General features: G+C 54.0%; 9 protein-coding genes across 12 annotated transcripts; 2 read left to right on the plus strand and 7 right to left on the minus strand.

Annotated features, from left to right (window-relative positions):
* Nucleotides 1-216: 216 nt before the first annotated feature.
* On the minus strand, nucleotides 217-3,724 carry J3458_022169 (uncharacterized protein). Its single transcript, XM_066122969.1, has 3 exons — nucleotides 3,245-3,724; nucleotides 2,737-3,167; nucleotides 217-2,682 (listed from the first exon to the last, which is right to left on the minus strand). Exons 1-2 carry the CDS (start codon nucleotides 3,512-3,514, stop codon nucleotides 2,880-2,882), a joined length of 558 nt encoding a protein of 185 aa, XP_065972191.1. The 5' UTR covers nucleotides 3,515-3,724; the 3' UTR covers nucleotides 217-2,682; nucleotides 2,737-2,879.
* On the plus strand, nucleotides 3,720-7,019 carry J3458_022170 (uncharacterized protein). The gene is made up of 2 exons (XM_066122970.1): nucleotides 3,720-6,411; nucleotides 6,489-7,019. The coding sequence occupies exon 1, from the start codon at nucleotides 4,331-4,333 to the stop codon at nucleotides 6,005-6,007; it is 1,677 nt and encodes a 558-aa protein (XP_065972192.1). The 5' UTR covers nucleotides 3,720-4,330; the 3' UTR covers nucleotides 6,008-6,411; nucleotides 6,489-7,019.
* On the minus strand, nucleotides 6,758-8,638 carry RER2_2 (cis-prenyltransferase). Its single transcript, XM_066122971.1, has 2 exons — nucleotides 8,154-8,638; nucleotides 6,758-8,051 (listed from the first exon to the last, which is right to left on the minus strand). Exons 1-2 carry the CDS (start codon nucleotides 8,370-8,372, stop codon nucleotides 7,107-7,109), a joined length of 1,164 nt encoding a protein of 387 aa, XP_065972193.1. The 5' UTR covers nucleotides 8,373-8,638; the 3' UTR covers nucleotides 6,758-7,106.
* A 252-nt stretch (nucleotides 8,639-8,890) lies between these two features.
* Nucleotides 8,891-9,781, minus strand: J3458_022172 (uncharacterized protein). The gene has a single exon (XM_066122972.1). The coding sequence runs from the start codon at nucleotides 9,469-9,471 to the stop codon at nucleotides 9,028-9,030; it is 444 nt and encodes a 147-aa protein (XP_065972194.1). The 5' UTR covers nucleotides 9,472-9,781; the 3' UTR covers nucleotides 8,891-9,027.
* Nucleotides 9,782-11,136: 1,355 nt separating this feature from the next.
* Nucleotides 11,137-15,102, plus strand: J3458_022173 (uncharacterized protein). The gene is made up of 10 exons (XM_066122973.1): nucleotides 11,137-11,578; nucleotides 11,638-11,676; nucleotides 11,746-11,863; nucleotides 11,921-12,017; nucleotides 12,119-12,121; nucleotides 12,170-12,441; nucleotides 12,518-12,798; nucleotides 12,865-13,324; nucleotides 13,384-14,628; nucleotides 14,702-15,102. The coding sequence occupies exons 1-10, from the start codon at nucleotides 11,455-11,457 to the stop codon at nucleotides 15,063-15,065; spliced, it is 3,003 nt and encodes a 1,000-aa protein (XP_065972195.1). The 5' UTR covers nucleotides 11,137-11,454; the 3' UTR covers nucleotides 15,066-15,102.
* Nucleotides 15,103-16,563, minus strand: ATP5_2 (ATP synthase F0 subcomplex subunit OSCP atp5). Its single transcript, XM_007811053.2, has 3 exons — nucleotides 16,308-16,563; nucleotides 15,833-16,144; nucleotides 15,103-15,761 (listed from the first exon to the last, which is right to left on the minus strand). Exons 1-3 carry the CDS (start codon nucleotides 16,467-16,469, stop codon nucleotides 15,555-15,557), a joined length of 681 nt encoding a protein of 226 aa, XP_007809244.1. The 5' UTR covers nucleotides 16,470-16,563; the 3' UTR covers nucleotides 15,103-15,554.
* A 160-nt stretch (nucleotides 16,564-16,723) lies between these two features.
* Nucleotides 16,724-18,267, minus strand: DBR1_5 (lariat debranching enzyme). Of its 3 annotated transcripts, none has more exons than XM_066122974.1 (5): nucleotides 18,188-18,267; nucleotides 17,628-18,074; nucleotides 17,477-17,570; nucleotides 17,291-17,424; nucleotides 16,724-17,233 (listed from the first exon to the last, which is right to left on the minus strand). In XM_066122974.1, the coding sequence occupies exons 2-5, from the start codon at nucleotides 17,953-17,955 to the stop codon at nucleotides 16,992-16,994; spliced, it is 798 nt and encodes a 265-aa protein (XP_065972196.1). In that variant the 5' UTR covers nucleotides 17,956-18,074; nucleotides 18,188-18,267; the 3' UTR covers nucleotides 16,724-16,991. The 3 variants fall into 3 exon arrangements, with proteins under 3 accessions (XP_065972196.1, XP_065972197.1, XP_007809243.2); XM_066122975.1 differs by having other exon boundaries at nucleotides 17,628-17,791; nucleotides 17,998-18,267; XM_007811052.2 differs by having other exon boundaries at nucleotides 17,628-18,267.
* A 459-nt stretch (nucleotides 18,268-18,726) lies between these two features.
* DBR1_6 (lariat debranching enzyme) lies at nucleotides 18,727-21,461 on the minus strand. Of its 2 annotated transcripts, XM_007811051.2 has the most exons (3): nucleotides 20,475-21,461; nucleotides 20,323-20,424; nucleotides 18,727-20,267 (listed from the first exon to the last, which is right to left on the minus strand). In XM_007811051.2, the coding sequence occupies exons 1-3, from the start codon at nucleotides 20,607-20,609 to the stop codon at nucleotides 18,798-18,800; spliced, it is 1,707 nt and encodes a 568-aa protein (XP_007809242.2). In that variant the 5' UTR covers nucleotides 20,610-21,461; the 3' UTR covers nucleotides 18,727-18,797. The 2 variants fall into 2 exon arrangements, with proteins under 2 accessions (XP_007809242.2, XP_065972198.1); XM_066122976.1 differs by having other exon boundaries at nucleotides 18,727-20,660.
* Nucleotides 20,743-22,119, minus strand: DBR1_8 (lariat debranching enzyme; the record flags this gene model as incomplete). The annotated part of the gene is made up of 4 exons (XM_066122977.1): nucleotides 20,743-20,970; nucleotides 21,031-21,602; nucleotides 21,650-21,891; nucleotides 21,935-22,119. The coding sequence occupies 3 exons, from the start codon at nucleotides 22,117-22,119 to the stop codon at nucleotides 21,187-21,189; spliced, it is 843 nt and encodes a 280-aa protein (XP_065972199.1). The 3' UTR covers nucleotides 20,743-20,970; nucleotides 21,031-21,186.
* Between the last annotated feature and the right edge of the window lie 143 nt (nucleotides 22,120-22,262).

The following is a 22,262-nucleotide window of genomic DNA, read 5'->3' on the forward strand; positions in this document are numbered from 1 at the left end:
CCCAACTGAAGTCCGTAGCCATTGCCACGCACGCTTGGTGGTCTCGCAGGCCCCTGCCTGTTGTTGCTGGCCGAGCACGAGCTTGCTTGACGTTGCATGAAGCGTCCCAAGTTGCGACCTGCTCCCCTGCTCTTGCCTCAGCTCTGGGGCTATACGGCTTCCACCGTTCCTTCCGCCTTCTTTTTGGCCATGCCATTCGGCACTCGGCATTTCCATCTCTTCGCACCGTTTGCTCCTGCCGCGCCTGACCGGCAAAACTATAAAACCGGGCATTGGCAGGAAATATCACGGCGGGCTTCAGACCCTCGCCAGTCTGTTGCAACCACGAATGTGTTTGTTGCCTCGCTCCGCAATCCAAGCCGTGGATGAGCCAATGCCACACACCACCCGCGTCCGCCATTTCGTGCTGTCGACAACTCCCCGCCGGCTTCTCCCCAAGCCAGCCCTCATTTAGTCGGCGGCTCGGGGTTTAGATGTGGTAATGAAAACTGCCAGTGGCCATGGGTCGTGGACTTGTGCCATCTCCTCACTTGCACACAGTCGCGCACAGTCGCGCGCACATTCAGGACGGGGAAGACGGACGGCTTGCGTCTCCCTCTGGCTGCTCGCTTCCAGGTGTGTCGTAGTAATTGATCCCCGTTGCTTGTTCTCTCATTTTACCAAGGATGACCCAGCATTGTGGCGGCCGTAACCGCCCGTCTATTTTGGCCGAATGATTTGTTGCAGCCAACAGTGGCCTCGTGACCTATGTACTCGTCTTCTCTGGTCCGGGCGGCTGGTACGGAGTACGAGGAAAGAGAGACATTCGTCTGGCTTGTGCTGTGCAGTGCGATCACTCTGTTGGCATCTCGCCATGCGGCTGTTAACCTAGGCCCCGAATGGCCTGATGCCGCTGGTTTGTTTCTTCGAGGAGCAAATTGTTCTCTAGTTGCGCCGTACTCCAAACCAAATTGGAGAGCTCGTTGCTGAGAGCACCGGCCGCGAGTCCCACGCTGTCTGCTTCCCTTGTCCTACACTGGATCTAACGGCAACGCCGTGGAACCATATGTTGTGTCACCAATAGGGATGATTACACCTGACCAAGCAGCCGAGCTGCTTCGCACTGGTTGCGACGTACGGAGTGGTAGGGATATGGAGGCTCTTCGCCTGTAAGTCGAATGATGTCACAATTAGGCATGCAATCGTCGCTTGGTCTTCTCTCATACGACCATACCCTACGTTTCACTCGCTTGCTGTTTCATGATAACGGGCTTCCTGACAACTCAGGATATGTATGCACAGAGTAGCCTCGTCCTGCTTCTACTTGAACTGGGTCCACTGCACACCGCTTAAAGAGCCTTGGCTCAGGCTTCCGGGGGTGGCTTCTCCTCGTACCGTCCACAAACTGATGATCCTGGTGTCCTGGTCGTTATTTTATTGCTAGGCAGTTTAATAGCCGCCGGCGCCTCCGCCGAAGCAGGATCTCTAAACCCGAAGCCAGCCGCCTGGGTCTTAGCGGATTGTGGGGTAGAGACGAGGGAACAGTCAGTAAATCGCGGTGAGAACTTGCGTGGCGTTCAATGCGCCTGGAGTCGAGTTAACTGGCAACTTGTTCGAAGTGACTGGTACCCAGTCACAAATGATGGTGGACAGAACGCCTGCGCTGATACTGAGATTTAGACAGGGAAGCATCACAATACGCAAAGCTGATCATGCCAACCTGGGACCGGATCTTGTATTTGCAGAGTGACAATAGATGCACGTTTCTACACCCCCGCCCCTGGTTCACATGGATGCGCACCTCAATACGGGGAACCTCAAGTTCTGGGTCGGTACGGAGTACTGCGGACATCTGGAAGAAGAAGACAAGCTCCGTAACAAGTACGTTATTCATTGTACAGTCTCTATTTGGCCGAACGGACCCCTCCTGGCCGCAGAGTTTGCCTGCAGACTGCCATGTAGTACGGAGTAGTAGTAGTAACGCGCTTCGTTCAACGCGGGGCCGGACCGGGAAATCCTGTTGCCACGAAACGGAAGAGGACTCGGAGAAGAGACGACACGAAATGGTAGCCGTATGTTTCAGACATGCAACCCTGGGGGCCCGCCGTGATGCTTGATATTTTGCTTTGGCTTCCAAAAGTCTCACTCGACAGCGGCCTTCGTCTCAACTTGGTCAGTGCCCTGCTTGCCTGCCGCCCGAGTATTCAGGCCGAACTCGGATAAATTGATGGCGTCAGTGTCCAATGGGAATCTGCCAGGTAACCATTCTGTCGAGCAGTGGTGTAGGAAGTGAATAAACATGTGTAATTGTTTCCCCTGCAGAGAGCATATACAGGGGTGACGTCCCTGTAGTGCTACCACACACGCACAAGCAGCCCAGGCCGAGGAGGACGAACTGAGGGAGACTTCATCCAACTTCGACGCATAAATCTGCCAGTGGACGTGTCAATCCATGCCAGGGATACTGACTCATATGTCCTCCAGAATCGAACCGGAGTCGATCAAACAATACTGACTATTCATGAGTCATGACAACGGACGAACCTCTGCAATAATCTGGGCCGGTGGTAAGGAACTCGCAGCATTTACGCCAACAAGGCCGCAATACTTTCCGTCTCCGGTGTGGGGTACATGCAGCAAGTGCTAAGCGCATGAAGACATTTTCGAAATTTCCGAGATGGGAGTTCCAGTGGCGCCATAATACTGTGCAGATATTAAGCGCTTTCAGTTTGCAGACTTGCGCGAGAATGAACTTACGGACAAAGAAGAGCATGAGCATAGTTGAAAACCCAATTTCGTGACACAAAGAAGCCGTCATCAATTAAACAAACTGTTCACCTTTGGCAGCATCCAGCGACTATCCATCATCATTAAATATAAAAATATAGGGTCTACTAAACTCAGGCCCCGTGCTGCACTTTACCTCGGCGACGCTTATACCTCCGACGTATTCGTTGCGTACGTAGCACCTGGAGCCAGAACTTGTCGGGAAGAAGGCGAGAATCCAGGATTCGGTCTCGGTCTTTGATACTCTGTAGGTTTGCCCAAGGTTCTCCAGATGTGCCCTTTGAACCTTTGGCAGTAGCTCTCGAGTGCAAAGCGATTAGGCTAGCGAGCGTCATTTCGATGTCTCCTTGCTCGTTTCTCGAGATGCCCGTAGGTGTAGCCGCTACGAAAACGGGTCTGGGCTGGTGCTCCCAAGTTAGGTCGCTTTGGACGGCCATTCAAAATTCACCGTCAAGCTCCAACGGGAATTATCACTCACAAGAGCCTCCTGATTCCCCAGAAGTTGGGGTGCCATGGGGTTGGCGGTCATGCCAGGGAAAAGTGCCGGCAGGCGGCTTCCGATTTGAGCACACGCTCCAATCCTCCCTCGAGTTGACGATTTCGAAACGACGGCACTCGGTACACGTAGCTTGCGCGTGGTCACGTGAGAGGTCGAGAGGGCAAAGACACAAGCCATCGAGGCCTCTTCTTGCTGGGCGACGCAACCGTCACTTTTAGTTATTATCCGGCGCCAAAAACCATGAAGCATCTCTTGGCCAATGTCCGCAGAGCTCTAGTAGCATCCAACTCGCATATGGTGTGGTGCTTCGAAGATGATAGGCAAGATCAAGCGTTGACTACGGAAGAAATGCAGGAAGAAGGCCTTGAAACTAACCATACGCAGGTAGATGTTTAGCACCGGGAGGCAAATAAAAGCCATGCGAGATGGATTTCCATATAATTAATACGTCTTGGTCTGGTTATGAAAACGTAGTTCGACAGAAGAGAGAGATCGATTAATGCATCCGATGGATGAGTTCCGGGGTGCCTGGTTCACGTCCGGCGCCGGAGCCTCTATTTTCCCAGAAACATTTAGGGTCAGCCAGCCTATCGGGATGCGGCGGGGGCGCCCTGAAGGCGCCTGAGCGGTAGGGACCGTAGGGAACCTTCAGTTCACCTCGAACCACAAACCACGCTGTGTAGGTTTGAGCTGCCTTTTGCGTCAACTGGTCCGTCTGCGCTCATCTGCGTCCCGCTACTTTACTCGACCAAAACTTCCGCCCTCTTCACATTCCCCTCCACGCCCATGTTCCAACCTTGTGTGCAGCTGTATGTCTTTTGCTCGCACAATCTTTGGCGTGGCCCCAGAATGGTCTAGGATTGCGCATCTCTACTCTATTTTCTCGTCATCATTTTTCACCCGCGCGCTCCCCACCAGCGTAACCTCGCTGCGTCGTCACTTGACCTCCCGATCGCGACCGCCGCCGCAGCCCGAACCCAGCGAATTACCTGCCCATACCCATATGCCAATATACTCTAATGCCCCTACTACAGCTGTAGCATACATTTGACGCATACATACAAGATGAAGTCGGCGAAACCGGTGGCGGCAGACACGCCATCGCATCGAAGATCACAGCCCGCTCGGCAGGCACGAACCAATCCTCAGCGAAACTCCGCCAACGCTGGTCGATCCGGAGACGGTCGAGGCCCTGTCAATGGCCGTCCTTTGGGCAACCAGCCTATTGAGATATTCCCTGCGATTACCCATTTTGCCGACACAATCTCTGCGCTTCCCAAAGAGCTTGTACGACACTTCACTCTGCTCAAGGAAGTCGACGCCAAGATTTTTGCTCCCGAAGAACAGCTCTTCCAGCTGGTCGCCGCCATCTCCAACTCATCCTTGCCTGAAGCCAGAGCCAACAATGACGCTTCAGGCACGGCGCAGCCAGCATCGGCCCCCATGAGCACGCAGAATAGCTCCAGCGGGATGGCTTTGAATCCCGCTCGAGCGTCCTCAGCTCCGTCGCTCGACGAGACCAGTGCCGCGCCCACCAGCGTCTTCGACCCCTCCAACATTCCACGCCGACAGCTCTTTCGACAGACTGCATTCAAGATTCAAGAGATGCTAGTTTCGTTGGAAGAAAAGAACCATGTGCTCTCCACCGCGAATGAGGCCTTGCAACGACAACTTGCGCGAGCCGAAGATGTGTGGCCCTATTTGGAAAACGAATTCAGTGACGAAGCGAAATGGGGCAGCACTACACACTGGGCATATCCCGAGAATCGAACTGGCAGCAAAGTGTCCCACACCGAGAGGGCTCGTCGGGATGGTGCTGCTGCAATCTCGGCCGCCGCCCAGGCACTTGCTGAAGAGGCGGCCGCTAGGAGCGACGCCCGAAAGCAGGCTGTGCAAGCCAAGAAGGGTCTGAAGAGCCAGCAACAAGACTCTGACGCGGACGACCTAGAGGCCCGCCAAAAGGAGCCGGCCAAGAAGACCACGGCCAAATCTCGAAAAACTGTCACTGCTGATACAAACAGCACGGGATTGGGTATTCCAGCCCCGTCTACCAATGGCAACCCCCCCCAAAAGAGAAGAAAGGTGGAAAAGACGGTCAATGGAGCCAACACCGGTACTGGAGGCGCCATGAGTACTGTGTTTGGTACAAATGCTCCAAAACCCAAGACAGGCAGTCCCAGAGGGACTCCCGCGCCAGACGGGCCCAAGAAACGAAAAGCCTTGCCGACAGGAAGTGGACAAGCGAAGAAGAAGTATGTATCCAACGGTCGTCTACCACCTTTTCCCCCCCGGGCGCACGTTTTATATCGGCCGGCCTTGGCGTCTGTTTTCACTAACATGCATGCTAGGAACGGCATGTCACCCTCGGTCACGTCCTCTCCCGTCATGGGAACTTTCCCCGACCCAAAAGCACCTACTCGAACATCGCCGCCTCCCACCACCAGCGCGCCTCGTCCAGCGTCATCCCGTGCCCGACAGAACTCAATACAGTCCAATGCGGAAAGCGGAAAAGCTCGGCCTGCCCCTCTCGGCTCCCAACAAACCCAGTGGCAACGGCCAAGGTACTCCCGAAATGGCTTCAGTCGCGACATTCCCTCGAGCTGTGCAAGAAGCAAAGCCGGCCAAGGAGGAAAGTGCACCCATCAAGACGGAACCCGCCAAGAAGGAAAACGAGCGACCCGAGACCTCCCACAACCCCACACCTGCCACTGCGAAGAAGGATGCAAAAGCAGACGAAGCTGATGGGAAAAGCGAATCCGCCACTCCGCAGACGACTCCCGCCACAGCGGCCACAAAGACGGGCAGGGCAAGCAAACCGTCAACGCCAGGGCTGGCCACCTTCCAAGAAGCAGCTCGTTCACGCCCCTCACGAAGCACAGAAACGGGCTCCAAAAAGAGCCACAAGAAGAGCGGATCCGTGGCACAGGTAGCCCTCATACAACAGACGGCTGCGGCTGCGGATACGGATGCCAGCAGCAGCATGCAAGGAGATGACGAAGACGGCGACATTGACGCCGACGAACCGACGTATTGTTACTGCAATAGCGTAAGCTATGGCGAGATGGTGGCCTGCGATGCAGACGACTGCAAGCGCGAGTGGTTCCACCTGGCTTGTGTAGGGCTCAAGGTTGCGCCGGGCTCAAGGAGTAAGTGCTGTCTTTTACCTGTGCTGTCGCAAACTTTGTTTCTGCAGTCTTTTGTTTTCTAACGTGTGGCCCGGCAGCGAAATGGTACTGCGAGGACTGCAAGGAACGCTTGAAAATGGGGACCAAAAAGTCGGGGGGACGCTAGCATCTTGAGAGTCTTGATTGGTTGGTTGGTTGGACGCGGTGCCGTTGTAGCGAGTCTTTGTATACCATTTGATTTGTAACTTTCCCGGGCGTCTGGTGTAAATCTGGAGAATTGCGTGGGGGGGCGGGCGGCGTTGGAATCATGTTGAAGCACTGGATAGGGTGTCTAGGTCGGTAGTCAACTATTTCATCATGTGGCGGACCTGGTCTTCCTGGAATATGGATCACACGGCGAATTTTGCACGGCGCATGTATGCTGGGTAGGTATTGAGGGTCAATGCCCGAGACTGAAGGGTGGTTTTGCATTCATCGTGTACGAAGTATGCCATGCATTTTTTTCAATCACGGTGGTTGCAAGCCCCAAGCTGGTGCTAATACGCCGTCAACCACATGAAACATGGTATAGATGGAACTAAATTTAAGCAAATAATCTATATTGAAGAAGAAAAAAAAATAGCAATACGCCATGGTGCCTCCCTCCGTGAAAAAGAAAAGAAAAAAAAAGTCCCTACGTAAAAGCACGGGGTATAAATACACTGCTCCACACTCGTCTATTCTACCAGGCGGCGGCTCTTGGCCTTGACCAGGGTGCTCGTCTCGTCCCTCTCCTTTTGCTTCTGGCGCCACTGCCACTCCAGCATGACCCAGATGAAGTGCTGGAGGTCAAAGTCTGGCCACAGGCAGTCGATGAAGACGATTTGCGTGTCCTGGTGGCACTGCCAGAGCATAAAGTCGCTGAGGCGCTCGACGCCGCTGGTCCGCACGAAGAGTTCCAGCGGCGGGTCGGCGGCCGTGTACATGTGGTCGTTGAGTGTGTCGGTGGTGATGGATTCCGGGTTGGGGAGGTGGTTGGTCGAGGAGGAGCGGGTGCGGAGGCTCGGCGAGGGCGAGTCCGGGGGCAGGGTGGTGGATGACGAGTCGCCGGCGTCTTCGTCGTTGTCCATGTTCGTTTCTTCGGGCACCACGTCGTCGTCGTCGTCGGCGTCGAGGATGGTGGGGAGGGGTTCCTTGCCGTCGAGCTGGCTGGACAGGATCTTTTGGCGGATGCGCGAGGGCGAGAAGGGCGTGTTTTTGGGCGGCGGCGGGTTGAGGAAGTCCTGGACGGTGTTGCGGATGGCCGTGGTGATTTCGGCCCGGGACGTGTATGGGAAGCAGATGTTGAGGACGGTCCTGCACGTGGTGGTTAGACCTTGTAATTTATTGGGGAGGCGGCGACAACATCTACAGACGACATACTTGTTGTTGTGCTTGGTCCTAGCAACGGCTTTGTCAACAACCTTTAGGACGTCTTCCCGGACCATCTCACGCTGACCGAGGACGCGCACGCAGGCGCCGTAGCGGTCTAGGATGTCGCCGTAGGTGGTGAGCTGCTCCAGCTTGACCTTGGCCAGCTGCATGAGCCCTTCGACCTCGTGCTTCGGCCGATTGTAGTTCTCGACGCTGAACGCATAGACGGTGATGACCTTGACGCCGCACTTGTAGCAAATTTCCATAATCTAGAATGCGCAAACCACCAACCATGACCCTTGTTAGCCGTAGCTCGCTCGCTCGGGGAGGAGGGAGAGAGAGAGAGGGAGAGACGGTGAAGCTAAACATACCCTGGCAAGAGCCTCGAATCCGCGATGATGCCCCTCGACCGTTTCCATCCTGTGACTCCTGGCATACCGCCTGTTTCCATCCATTTCAAAGGCCACATGTTGCGGCACGGGACCCTGGCGTAAGGCCCCTATCAGAAGTTCGCGGAGGCGATTTAGTGCCCATTCTCCGGGGGGCGACTCGAGAATCAGGCGGCGCAGGAGGGAAACGGCGTCCGACATGTCTAGATGCCGAGGCAAACGGGGACGGAAGCTCGAACGGATTTACGCTAGGGAAAAAGTATGGGCGGAGGCAGTAGAAAAAGGAATTGAGAGTCGTATACTCCGTAGCGACGGGAAGGCGATGGGGGAGGCGACAGGAGGAATTTTAGATTAGGAGGAAAAAAAAAGGATATAAAGACCTAGAAACAGCAGCGCAACATGATCGCTCGAGGAAAGAAAATTGACAAAGCTTGAGATTTATGGTCGTGGGTGGTGAGAGGACGAATGCTGTGGCGGAGTTTGGGGCCATCCAAGGATCCGATTGTGAAGATTGAATGAAGACCGGCTGCACATGTGGCAGGGTGTGGCTGAGGGGTCAATGAGTTGTGCCTGACAGGCCAGGAACAGTCAAAGTGGGGAACTGCAGACTAGTTGGGGTGGAGTGTGATTCGTGGCTTTGCGCGTGAAGCTGACAGGGGAGAAGGATCCATCATGACGATTGACTTGTTCACAGGCATGGATATCATGAGTGTACAGTTGGCGTCTGCATATCATCAGTGATGGAAGTGCTCAGCATGTCAGCGCTGGCAGCGCTGGCAGCGTTTCGGCGTATTGCCGTCTTGCTTCCGCACCATGACTTTTCTTTTGGTGAGTAGGGAAATATTTGGCAAAAAAATCAGCAAATAATCTCCTCCTCTATCTTGCCATGCTCCAAGAAGTCGTTCTGTCGGCCTGCATACAGTCTAGCTAGCCAAGTAGTCAGAGATTCTACTTCTCTGGCAGGGTCCTCCTCAGAAAATTTATCGTACACCATCTCAAAATCAACAGCCATCACCTTATCGCCAACAAGGTGGAAGTTCTCAAGCCCGATATCATCCGGCAATACGCCAAATCGAGCGAGATCGGTTAATGCATCACGCATCATTCGACGAAACTCTTGCACGTCCCAAATGGCCCCCGCAGGATCACCGATACAAGCACCGCCGATATCTGACAGAAGAATGGCTCTGGTCCCATTATACTTAGACTCGCCATAGTACCTGGGGATCCGAACCCCTTGAAGGCTCTTGATTTTTTCATACGTTGACTTTTCCGTTTCGAACTCCTCATCCCAACCCATTTTACATGCTTTTAGGGCAAGGCAGGGTGGTAGACTCCATTCGGGAAAGAACCTCTCGACCCAAGCGCGTAATGGCGATGGGAGGAGACCGACAACTTTGCCGGTAATTGGGTCTGTGCTGGATGGGATGACCTGAAGAAGAAGAAGATTGCGGAGCTCTTTTTCAATTTCTGTAGCATATGCGCGGATGAATCGCGTTCGAAACCAGAACCCCTATCGAAGCTATGAGTTATTGCTCATCAACTAGGGTACCGAGTATATTAGCGTACTATAGTCTCTGTGGGAGGTACTTTGGGCGTGGAAACCAGCCGAAATCGCGCCTTCGGAAAGCGGCTCTTGAGCCTGGTGAGGCACCGCACAGTTCGAGGATGAATAATGACAAGGTGGTGTTGGCTCCAATCGCGGCTGTTCAAACACGGTCGGCTCACGCAATTTGAAAGAAGTCGTGAGTAAGGGTTGCGCGGCCCTTTGAGTAATCTGGCACGGCCCCCAATGAAATTGCAATTCAATCGGTTGGAATCGTTTGCTGGGGATTGCTGCCGGCGAAAGGTGGAAGCTTACTGCTGGTAATGCCAAGATAGCCCAAGCCAGGCAGGAGTTCAATCGCTGATGATAATTCTTATATCAATTGATAGCATTAGTTGAGCCATGGCTGGTGCACATCTGGTGTGCCAAGTGCTGGGCTCCAGCGGGTGTGGCTCCTACAGCAAGGTAAGCCGGGACCTAAAACTGATGCGCACATGCGGGACGACTGGACAGCCCCCCTACCTGAGGCACTCTCCCCGGGTGCCGCCACAGTCGTCCTCATCGCCCGCATCCTTCTTCCATCACGTCTCCATCACGAGTGCGCAAGCCAAGAACCATTACGCAAGACGACGCTTGCTGCGGCATCGAAATCGTAGCGACTGCGGTCCGTGGTGGCCTGGATTGCCCTGGAGTGTAGTCTTGCTTCGAACACTCTGCATTCAAGCATAGGCCATGAGGCAAAGTGTTACTCTCTAGCGCCCGACAGTTGAGCAGTTCGTTATCAACTACCCGAGACAAGACGCTAGCAACCTCATCGAAGCCGCCATCTGCCATCTTGAGTTGAGCTCAACGACGTGGTTTACCTGGGACGACTCGACGACATCACTGTACATGCTGCTGCGTCGCTGTTCCCTGCCTGGCAGAACGCAGCTCCGTTGCTGCCAGGGGGGGAGGCTGCCGTCTCATTGGAAGACAGTGCACAATGGCCCATTACAATGCGGCGCTTGCCCCTGTCTTTGATCGAAGAGCTGGCTGTATTGTGCTCCGTAATGCAATTGTACAGCCCGATGGCTGCGGAAACTGTAGACGTCAGACCTCATCCGTGTGGGGAAGCGAGTGTAAATCTTGTAGACCATGAACATCGGGAGCTCTTCACGATACAACTCCCTAGGTAGTGTCCCGGCTTAACTATCGGCATGAACAACAGGTCATGGACGCTCGAGGTAATACACAGTAAAAAACGGCCCCAACGCCTTTAAGCCACTGGCAAGGAATAGCCCGATAAGAACGAGCTCTCCTAAACCTCCATCAATCATGACTGTTCACCAGCCACGGTGCCCCGCCATCAAGAATCTGCCCCACGTCCGTTCGTCTGTCCTCCAACGAGGAAAGCAATAATTGAATTCTCCTCTATACTACGCCGAGACGACCTGGATCCAACCCAAACTTGATAGAACCTAGCTTTGTAAAGCAAGTGAGCGGGAGCTTACCAAGTGGCGTCCGACACCAGCACACCATAACCAAGCCTTCATCGTGCCGACCGAGAGCTTTTTTTTTCCACCACGAGCTCTCAAACTACCTTCTTGCTCTCCGTCTTGGTGCCACTACTCACTGCTTCTTTTTAATCCAACGCCAGCTCTACGCTCTACTTCCATTTGCTGTTGACTCCCTCCATTGCTCCATTCTCCATCCAACTGAGGTGACGTGATCGACCTCGTGCTCCCAGACCCTGGTACCATGGTTGTCTTTGACGGCCACGAGTATCTTACCGAGGAGGAGAGACGCCTCAAGCAGGATCGCGAGCGAACCAAATACTGGAAGAAATGGGGTCCCTATGTTGCCGAGCGGCAATGGGCTACAGGTGCGCACCTGTTGCCTGCCAGAGTGTTGTGTTGCCGTGGTGTACTGACCAGCTTCTAGTGCGGGAGGACTACAGCGCAGATGGTGATGCCTGGAGCCGTAAGCCCTTCTCATGGCCCAATCGCCCGATTCTCCCGTCGTAGGCCAAAATCCTGACCGTAAACCTAGATTTCACTCATGAACACGCTCGATCCCGTGCCTTCAGATGGGGTGAAGACGGCATTGCTGGTGTCTCCGACACGCACGGTCTCCAGAATATCGCCTTTAGCTTCTGGAACGAAGAGGAGTGCGTCACTGCTTGGCGGTAGACCGGAATCCGTGCTCAAGCTAACTGTTTATGCAGCGATTTTCTCAAAGAGCGACTATTCGGCCTATCCAACCCCCAGGGAAATCATGGCGAGAGCATCAAGGAAGCGCATTTTCACGTAGACAATACTCCTGTGAGTTGCTCTCTTTCTTCTTCTTTTTTTTTTTTTTTTTTTTTTTTTTTTTTTTGGACAAGACTTGACAACCGTGGCACAGATGCTAACACCCATTTCAGACAGTAAGAACATCTCAGATACCTTCAGCATAACCCAAACTAACCAATCAGCACTCGTACATGAAATTCCTCTACAAGTATCCGCAGAAAAAGTTTCCATACCAAGACTTGATACAGGAAAATGGTCGGAGAGGCAAGGAAGACAAGGAATATCAAATCGTCGACACTGGTGTCTTTGACGAAAATAGATATTGGGACATCTTCATCGAGACCGCTAAAGAATCCGACGATCCTGACGAGTTGCTATTTCGAGTCACCGCTTGGAACCGGGGCCCTGACCCAGCACCTCTCCACATTATACCCCAAGTGTGGTTTCGCAATACGTGGAGCTGGGGCCACGAATCTGAAGACAAGAGACCGTCCATTGCTGCAGAATCTGAGCTGTCCGCCAAATCAAAGCACTATAGCCGCGGAGAACCGATATGTGCACTACTCGCCCTCACCGGGAGTCGGATCAAGTGGCGAGGACGTGATTCCTCTGTGGATGTTTACGGAAAACGACACAAACTATGAGCTGTTATACAAGCAAAAGAACAAGCAGCCCTATGTGAAGGACGCGTTCCATAGATATGTTGTCGGTGGGGAAAAGGCAGCCATCAACCCTAGTAAAACTGGCACCAAGTCAGCTGCTTGGTTCAACTTCAACGAGGATGGTGGCGTGAACCCTGGTGAATGCGCAGGTATGGCAAACAACAGTTACCCCTTTGTCAGGTCTGTAATTGGTAGGCTGACCCCAACCCTCGCAGTTGTCCGCTTCCGTTTTAGCAAGAAGAACATGACATATCTGGATGAAGAAGAATTTGATGACGTTATTGAGAAACGACGTGAAGAGGCGGATGACTTTTATTACCGAATCAGTCCCCTCCCCATGACTGACGACCTACGCAACATTCAACGACAGGCCTTTTCAGGAATGATGTGGACAAAGCAGCATTACCACTTCATCTGGGACCAGTGGGCCAAGGGCGACCCATCGACGCCGCCGCCGCCTCCGGATCGAATGGGTGTTCGGAATTCCCAATGGAAACATATGCATTGTGATGATATCCTGTCAATGCCCGACTCTTGGGAGTATCCCTTCTTCGCCGCTTGGGACAGCGCATTCCATTGTATACCCTTGGCCATGATTGATCCCGATTTTGCCAAAAAGCAGCTGGATTTATTCACTCGAGAGTGGTATTGCCATCCAAATGGGCAGCTGCCAGCGTAAGATAACCTACGATGTGCTTGGCTCAACGCAATCGATAACTAACTCATCTTTGCAGATATGAGTGGAATTTTGGGGATGTGAACCCCCCCGTTCACGCTTGGGCGACGTTTAGAACATTTAAAATCGAGAGAAAGATGTACGGACGTCAAGACCTCGACTTTTTGGAAAGAGTCTTTCAGAAACTGCTGCTCAATTTTACCTGGTGGGTGAACCGCAAAGATGCCGATGGCAAAAACATTTTTGAAGGTGGCTTCCTCGGCCTCGACAATATTGGTCTGTTCAATCGGTCGGAACCTTTGCCCACAGGTGGCGTATTGGAACAGGCAGACAGCACGGGATGGATGGCGTTTTACTGCTTGTCTATGCTCAACATTGCGCTTGAACTAGCCAAGCACCGACGCATCTACGAGGACATTGCCTCAAAGTTCTTTGAGCATTTCATCTTCATCAGCGATGCCATGACTTTCAGGACGGGGCACAAAGACGAAAAGTCTCTCTGGAACGAGCAAGATGGTTTCTACTACGACGCCATCTCCTGGGGTGGCCCATGGATCCAGCAGCTGCCAGTCCGATCTCTTGTCGGTCTCATTCCCCTGTACGCAACTGCTACCTTGGAACCAGAGCTTCTGAACAAGCTCCCGTCGTTCCGCAAGCGGGTAGAATGGTTCGTACAACACCGAGAAGATTTGGCCGAGAGAAACATGGCAAGTATACGAAAGAGAGGCAAAGGAAACAGGCTACTCCTCTCCATTGTAAGCAAAGACAGGCTGGAGAAGATTCTCAAGCGCATGCTCGACGAGAATGAGTTCTTCAGTGACCGAGGGATTCGATCTCTGTCCAAATACCACAAGGAAAACCCCTTCTCCATGGAGGTGAATGGCCAACAATTCAAGGTTGGCTACGTTCCCGGCGATTCAGACACGGGTTTATTTGGCGGCAACAGTAACTGGCGAGGGCCAATCTGGCTTTGTGTAAACTTCCTGCTGGTCGAATCCCTCCAGCGGTTCTTTCTCTTTTACGGGCCAGAGTTCCGGGTTGAATGCCCAACCGGGAGCGGCGAGTACATGCACCTGGGCAAAGTGGCAGAGGAGATCCAGCACCGTCTCCAGCATCTCTTTGCTCGCACCGACGACGGAAGACGCAGCATCAATGCCGGAGACGACCGTCTCGATTTCGACGAGCACTGGAAGGATTACCTCTGGTTCTATGAGTTCTTTGACGGCGACAGCGGCCGCGGGCTAGGTGCCACGCATCAATGCGGCTGGACTGGTCTTATTGCCAGAATGATCCACGACACTGGGTAAGAGTCCTCTCACTCCTCTTCTCCCCTGTACTACACCGTATGACGTTTGAGCACGAGCTAATAAACGCAGTACAAACTGCCGCCTTCCCCAAACCCCGCGCACGCCGTCTGCCGCAATGGCCCATTACTTTGACGACATGTTCCAGCGCAGCCTTGACCTCGGCACGCCCCGGTCCCCTAGCATGCGACGAATCCGCCGCTCCTCGACGGCTCGGTCCATCGGGGCCCGGAGCGACTTTGACGCCTCTGCTAACGGGGTCGAAGATGACGCACATTCGACTAGTGACTCGGTATTTCACGATGACCCTGAGAGGGTTAGGGAGAGAGAGGAGGCGGATTCGCATTTGCATCGGTATATTTCAGATCAGTTGGAGAGATACAAGGACGAGAGCTTAAACGGGGGCCACGCAGACGAGTACGAGACCGAGGCTTAGATGTGATGAAATACGATGCAATAGTAATATGAATCATTGCATTGTGAACGTTGGGGAGACTGTGGCTACACGTTGTGAATGTCATGTTTTCGCTCGAACCGTACGACGTAATGGCCAAGTGAGACATGGACGTCATGTCTATACAAATACACTGATTGGAACAAAAGTACCAGACTGGCAGATTTTTTCGCTGCAACTTTTCGCTGTGGCAAATAACGCAGAGTTTGGGGGTACGGCACGGGTGCCCGCGTTACGAAAACCATCAGTCAACATCATCAAGACGGGGACAAGATTGTGTAAATGCTTCTATTCACTCCACCTCACTTCAGCGTCATCTCAAGCCCACCAACACGACAGGCTTCCCTTTCCCCTTCATACATCAAGTGTACACGAGATTGCTCCGTCGCTCCCCCCAGGCAAGGAGTATGCAGACGTAGGACAGGGGACAAAAAAAGAAAAAAGAGTTTGTAATATGCCGGTGTATTAAATTTACAGAGTATCGGTAAGGAGCTTGTTCATCTTGGCGATGCGCGAAGAAACGCTCAGGTCGATGGTGCGGTCGCCGACCTCGACGACAAGCCCGCCAATGATGTCCGAGTTGACTTGGTTGGTGACCTTGAGCTTCTTGCCCTGGCCGACATACTGGGACTTGGAGACGGCGGTCTCGAGGCGGGATAGCGTCTTGCTGTCGAGGGGCTGTGCGTCACAGTTGCCAGCGTTAGCCAAATGGCACACGGGGTGGGCTTTGGTTTGGCGGGAATACATACCTGGGCGCTGGTGACCTTGAGCTCGACCTCGCCGCGGGCAGCGCTCATGATGGCGCCAAACTTCTCGCAGACGCCCTTCAGGAGACCCAGGCGGTTGTTCTCGGCGAGCGTGTTGAGGAAGTTCTTGACGGTCTCGCCGCCGGCGCCGGCCTGCTTGGCCAGCTCGGCGACAATGGCCGACTTGTCCCCGGCGGTGAGGGTGGGAGCGGCCAGGATCTGCGACAGCTTGGCGTCCTTGTCGACAATGGCGTTCAGGTTGCTGAGGGCCTTGGCGGTGGGATCGAGGCTAGAGGTTTTGGCGGCGGCAGTGTACTAATCGACGCAAGGTGGGTTAGTTGGACTGTTGGACTTGGTGGTGGTGGTTTTGATTGTCGGGCGCACAGGGGGGGGGGGGGGGGGCTCAATTGGTGACGACGGGAGTCCGACAGTGACCAATTGGCCATGCTCAGCCGAAAATTGGCAGCACGTCGCGTACCAGGGCAGAGGCATAGGTGCCATCGAGGCCGAACACAGCAATCGGGGGCTGGCTATCGGCAGCGGCAGCAGCAGCAAAAGACCGCACGGGAGCTGCGCGCAGGGTCACGGCTCGCTGGGGAGCAGCGGCGCGGGCGGCACGGAAGACTTGTCGGGAAAGCATGGCGAGGTTCCGGACGGGAGATGGTAGGTTGAGAGGAGGGGGAAGGGCGATTCGACGGTGTTGATGTCGGCGTTCGTGGAGCTGCCGGTTTTCGTGATGAGGTTGTTCGGTGTCGGCAATTTTGGATGTTGGTGCCTTACGGGGTGAGGCATCCGCAACAGGCTATGGTCCCACTTTTCTCGAACTGAGCCGGCTGTTCCCGTGCTGTGCTGAAGCATCAGTCAACACTACTATGCACGTGAATTTATTCTCGACGTTTAGGACATACTCGTATTCATGTTTACGTTATTAATTCGTGCTCTCAATGTCTATGCCTTCATGCAATATCTCGTGCTCGTTGTAGCTGGGGGTGCATGGGAGCTCATGCTCGGAGGCCCAACGTCTGTATCCTTTTCCATCCTTGGCCCCTCCAAAAACAAAAAAAAAAGAAGAAATCAGACGACAAAACAATACCAGCATTCCCAAACGCCAGATGACCCATGATTCGTACAAGAAGAGCTCATTCATCACTTAATTCAATGCTTAGTCGCTCTTGAGCATGCTGTCAACAAGATCACCCAGAGGGCCCCAGTAGTCTCTACCGCTTGCCAGGCTGTGCTCATCAATGAAGAGCACATATTGCTTGAAGCTAGTGTTCAAGTGCGGCTCCAGGCCGAGCTCTCGAATTACAGGGTAGTGGTGGCAGTAGATGTGGGCGTATACTCGGTACATGCGCTTGAAAATTTGGCGGACAAGAGCCGGGAATGACTTGGGGAAGGGAACGCCTGTGTCTCGTCGTCAGCACTTTGCCAGCTTGACACATGTGAAGCTGCAAAACTCACCAATTTTGCTTGGAAGAACAGATTCGTTGTCAATGTTGGATTGTACCCATGTCATTAGTTGCTCGATATACGCTGGGGCAGGCATCTTGGTCGGTCTCTTGTAGTTTTCGTTGTCTTGCCAGAGATATTCAAATCTGAAACGTCAGCACCTCGCCTAATCCCAACGCAACATTCGGGGGTCCGTACTCGTCTGTTGCCTTCATCTCGGGGCAGGACTGAGGCGAGCAAAACTCGGTAATGGCTCCGTAGAGCAAGTTGATCTGGTTGTAGAAATCCACCACTGTCATGGTCAGCACGAAAACAGTTATACAGTCTTGTCAGAACCAGGATAACCCACTGTTTACCGCCAGCCACTCGTTCTCGTCCTCGCCTTCGGGCAGCTTGACAACTTTTCGCAAGCTACCACCCCCCAATGTGACTTCAGCGTACTGTCGCAGCTGGTAGCTGGTGGCGCCGCCCTTTCCCACGCGAGGACGGAACTGATTCTTAGTCCGCTGGTTACTATTCGTTGCCATGGCGTCAGCAATCACAGGTTCGGTTGTGGGCATCGTGGGGGTGTCGGCATCATCCTCGTGGACGGAGATGATGGTGTTGTCCAGCGAGAGCATAGTGGCGATGGAATTGGGGCTCAGGTAACGGAAAACGGCGCTCGCCATTGCGGTCATATTGCATGATGGTGCTTCTTTTTGTATGGAAGAAGGACTAACACGGTGGTCAGAAACTGGGCCATGGTGGCGGTGCTCAGCGTCGTCGAGGATGGAGAGAGAATGCTGCGAGCCTGGCACTGGCATTCCAGTCGTTAGCGGGGCAATGAAGCGCTTGAGAAGACAGACACAGTGGCAGATTGGCCATTGCCCTCTTTTTCGGGGCCTCCAAGGGCTTGTTCAAAGTTCTCACCTGTCTGCTTCAGGAACAAGTGTAGTCTATTCCCTCAAGGCGCTCAACGCAGATGTGGTAACAATGGTTGAAGCGTAAAGATGGTGTTGGGATACGCAAGGGCAGTGATGTCGTAGTGTTTACACGCTTCCTGATTGGGCCTGGTTGCCAGGGACTGCACGCAACCGCCAACGATGGGGGCAGTGGGTTGACCGGCCGTCTGCCCCACCCGCCCACCAGGCCCACCATCACCTCCTACTCTGTTTCAGATTTCGTGATCTGTCAAGTACAGGGTAGTCTCGAAGCAGATGTCTCGAATCCAAGCTCTGAACTCAAAACAGAAGGAATCGAAATCTGATGCGGCCATCTTTTCAAGCCGTCGCCAACGGGCACCATGAAAAAGCTTAATCAATAAAACAAAGAGGGAGGGGGCATAATCACTTTGCGAGGGCTTCCCGTAGCGTATGGCGGGAGGCGGCTGGTTGCGGTTGACGACAAGACAAGTTTCTTGGTATGGGGGCGCTGTGGCAATGTGTCGCTTGTTGACATGGAGCTGGTGTGTTGAATTGGTATTACATTTTGGCTTGGCCTCTATAGTTGCATGCGCATAATGATACATTTTTCTCATGATTTACCACCTGGCCCGGTGACCATTGCCACGATTTCCGCCTCGACCTCTGCCGCCACCTCTCCCCCCGCCTCGCCCTCCTCTGCCGCCAAACCCTCCGCGACGGCCTTGGTATTCTGATGGAGGCGGCCCTTGATCTCGCCTCGCTTTTCTCTCTTCTGCACTGGCACTCCAGAGATTCTTGAGCCCGAGGAGGTCGCAGAATGCCGTCGTCTGCGGGTTTGTATACTCCTCAGGCTGCTCGTCTACAATCTCCGGAGAACCGGGGACATGCGGGGGAGCGGTGAGTACAAAGTTTCCAGGGACCTCAAGCTTGCCCTTGCTCACCACGTTTTCTTCGACCCAGGCACGCTCGGCTTCAATGAGAGGCAGATAGTGCTCTTCGCCTAGGTCGGGAGGTGGCTGAGCCGTCTTGTCACCAATGCTGAGAGTGTTGTGGAAGACACGTGTGATGGCGAGCCATTCGGGGTCGTATTGCAGTTGGTAACGAGGACCCGACGATTTGGGGGGATACGCTGCTAGATCGGCCGGGTTGAAAGGTGCAATGTCACACAGTTGGAGGAAATGGCGTCCTGGGAGGCACTTGTCCAAAGCTAAGAAACGGACCTCTTTGTTCTTGATGCCCGGAGGGACCGGCTGGCCAGGTGTGCGCTTATCCTTGGGCGGTGGTTTTGCGAATGACGCAGGTAGCTGTGCGCGCAGTTGGGCAGAAACTTGGTTTGTTGCTTTGGACCCGGAAGACTCTGTGACCATGGCCGGCTTTTCGCTGCTGTTTTCGTCATCCTCCATATCCAAGTCAATCTCATCGGGATTTGCTCCTCCCTCGGGCACTGCGGCCTCGTCTCCGTTCACATTTGCGGACGGTGCCACTGGAACGGCGTCTTGATACTTTTTGAGGGCGGGGAATTTTATATGCATGTGCGCCGAGAACCAGTAGGGAGGCCGCAGGCGATCCATGACATATTCGGCGGCAATGCTTCCCAGTTGGCCATTCTGCGACTCTCTTCGGAAGTCGGGCTTCTTGCGAAACAGCCATGCGGCGTCGCCATGGTTTTCGATGTGGCGCGGCCAGTCGTGGCTGATACCAATGTCGACCTGAGTCTGCAGCAAAAGCAGTTTTCGGACATCGAGTTCCCTCACATGATAGAATGACTTGACATCATCGCCGCTAAAGGGAAGTCGCTCATGATGGGGTTTTCTGTAGTCGAAGCCCTTCCAAATGCCGGACATGGCTGCAATGCGCAGCGGGCCAAAGCGAAGAACGTTTGCGGCGCCCATGTAGTAGATATTGGGGGCTACCCATCCTCCGTAGAAGAGTTCCCAGAGGTGGGAGCTTGCTTCGTGGTTGCCGCCGACAAAGATGGTGAGATAGGGCGCAGTACGTCTGCCGGCGTAGTAGTCGGGAAAATCGCCAAGATGGCGGTACTTGACGGGGCAGGACATGATGCTGAGGTCTGCAGCATTGCGTACGGACTACAAGTATTGAGTGAAAAGTCTACTGAGAGGCAAGAAACTGCATTGCACGTACTTGGAAATCGCCGCCAATGATGAGCAGGTCTACGCCACGCCAACCGCGAACTTTGCATGATTTAGCAACGGCTGCGTAGATGGCATTGAGTGTGCCATGTCCCTGGGCTGCGTTAGCGAGAAAGCGTGTGGGCATCGGCAGAAGACACTTACGCATCCTTCAACAGCTACCCGGACGCCGTTGACCGACATGGCGCTAGAAGACAATTTTGGCCTGCGAGATGGACGCAGGTTGATTGTTGGAGTTGAGGGCGGTTTGTCAAAGTTGAGAGGTCGTCGTGGCTCCATAATTGTTGCAGTCCTGACTGGAGGCTCAGCGCCCGATTTGGTAGAAGCCTCTTGCGCCTTGCCTTGCACGTTCCGCGCTAATCAAAATACGATGCATTTCAAGAGAGTGGCAATAACCGAGTTTCTCAAAAATCCGTCACATCGCATGTAAAGTCATTGCTACATCAAATAGGCGTTTGACCGACTTTCACACAACAGTTCTTGAAGCAGCCCCTTTCCTTCCATGAAACAAGTCAGGATTTCAGTGCCAGGCATTAAATCGAGCCACTTTCGGCTTTCACCGAGAGTGCCCGTGCCCCTGTGCACAGTTCGTCGGATACACCCCTTGAAGATATCCAACCGACTCTTCAGCTACAGCAAACTCAATTTCCCGTAAATCAGTAACAAGAAAAAAAAATAGCAACCGAAAGATCCTAAATACCTGATTAACGTCTGTGATAGCGACTGACCCGCAGAATGGCCGTTGCTGCTCGTCGAGGGGCCGCAAGTGTCTGCGTCCATATCAAGCCCTCGATGAGCGTTAACAACGCCCCTCGTCATGGACGAGACTGCAGACAAAAGTAAGAAATTGCACAACTCAGCTTGGCGCATCATGTATACCCAGATCCCTGGTTGCGCGGAGATGAACCTTTGCGTAGCCCCAGAGGTTCTTGTTCACGGTGATGGCGACAAACGGCGACCCCGCGGCAGGCTTGTAGCTGTCGACGCCGTAGGTGCTGCTGATGCTGGGCAGGCCGGCCATCTGGATCCCCGAGCAGGTATATATCAGGACGACAATGACGGGCCAGGGCCACTTGTTCTGGTATCCGACGGCAGTGACGATCTGCCCCAACGCCATGATGAGCACGTACGGGATCAGCGCGGTGAGCGGCATCTCGGGCTCGCGGATCCCGTTGTTGCGCGCCGTTGCCCGCGCCGAAACCCAGTCGCTGAAGGGGCCGGCCGCCGCGAGGCCAATCAGCCTGCCGGCCACCATGGCAAAATTGGTAAGCCCTAGTTGAGTTAGGATCGAGGAGAGCTGTTTGTTGGTCTTGACGTACCGACCGACTGCGAGCCTAGATTGTAGGGAGGCGCCGCAAAGACCTGCGACTGCGTGAGGTTCAGGATGAGCACGCAGCTGAGGCTCCAGCTAAAGATGAAGGAAACGAACAGCACAATGGGAAAGGTGAAGAGCTTCAGGGGCATGTACACGCTCAGAATGAGGGATCGGAGCGACCACGAATGCAGCTGCAGGAGCTTCCATTGCTGTCGGCTGGGGCCGCCTTTGCCGAGCCAGGGAATCCTGCGCGGTGTTGCCGTCTGGCTGGCCGTGTGGTTTGTTGCACATTTCTTGATGTTGAGGCTCAGAGACTTTGGTGGGCGCACCGGGGCCGGTTTCGGACGGGCTGTCGGTGTTTTTTGCGCGGAAGAACATGGTCTCTGGGAAGCCGAAGATGATGACGACGAGGGAGGGGGCGGTGATGGCGGCGTTGAGCCACCAGAAGGAGGGCCAGCCTTTATAGTCGACCATGGCACCTGCGATGACGGGCGCAACCTACTACTTGCCAGTTTTTTTTGGTGTAAAACTTTCTTGTTCATAGTCGAGTTTCACCATCAAGGCGCCCGTATATGTGGCCCAGTACAACGTGTTCCATTTCCCGCGGTCGTGGAGGA

This window comes from Metarhizium acridum, assembly GCF_019434415.1.
Source record: "Metarhizium acridum strain ARSEF 324 chromosome Unknown scaffold_587, whole genome shotgun sequence".
NCBI lineage: Eukaryota > Fungi > Ascomycota > Sordariomycetes > Hypocreales > Clavicipitaceae > Metarhizium > Metarhizium acridum.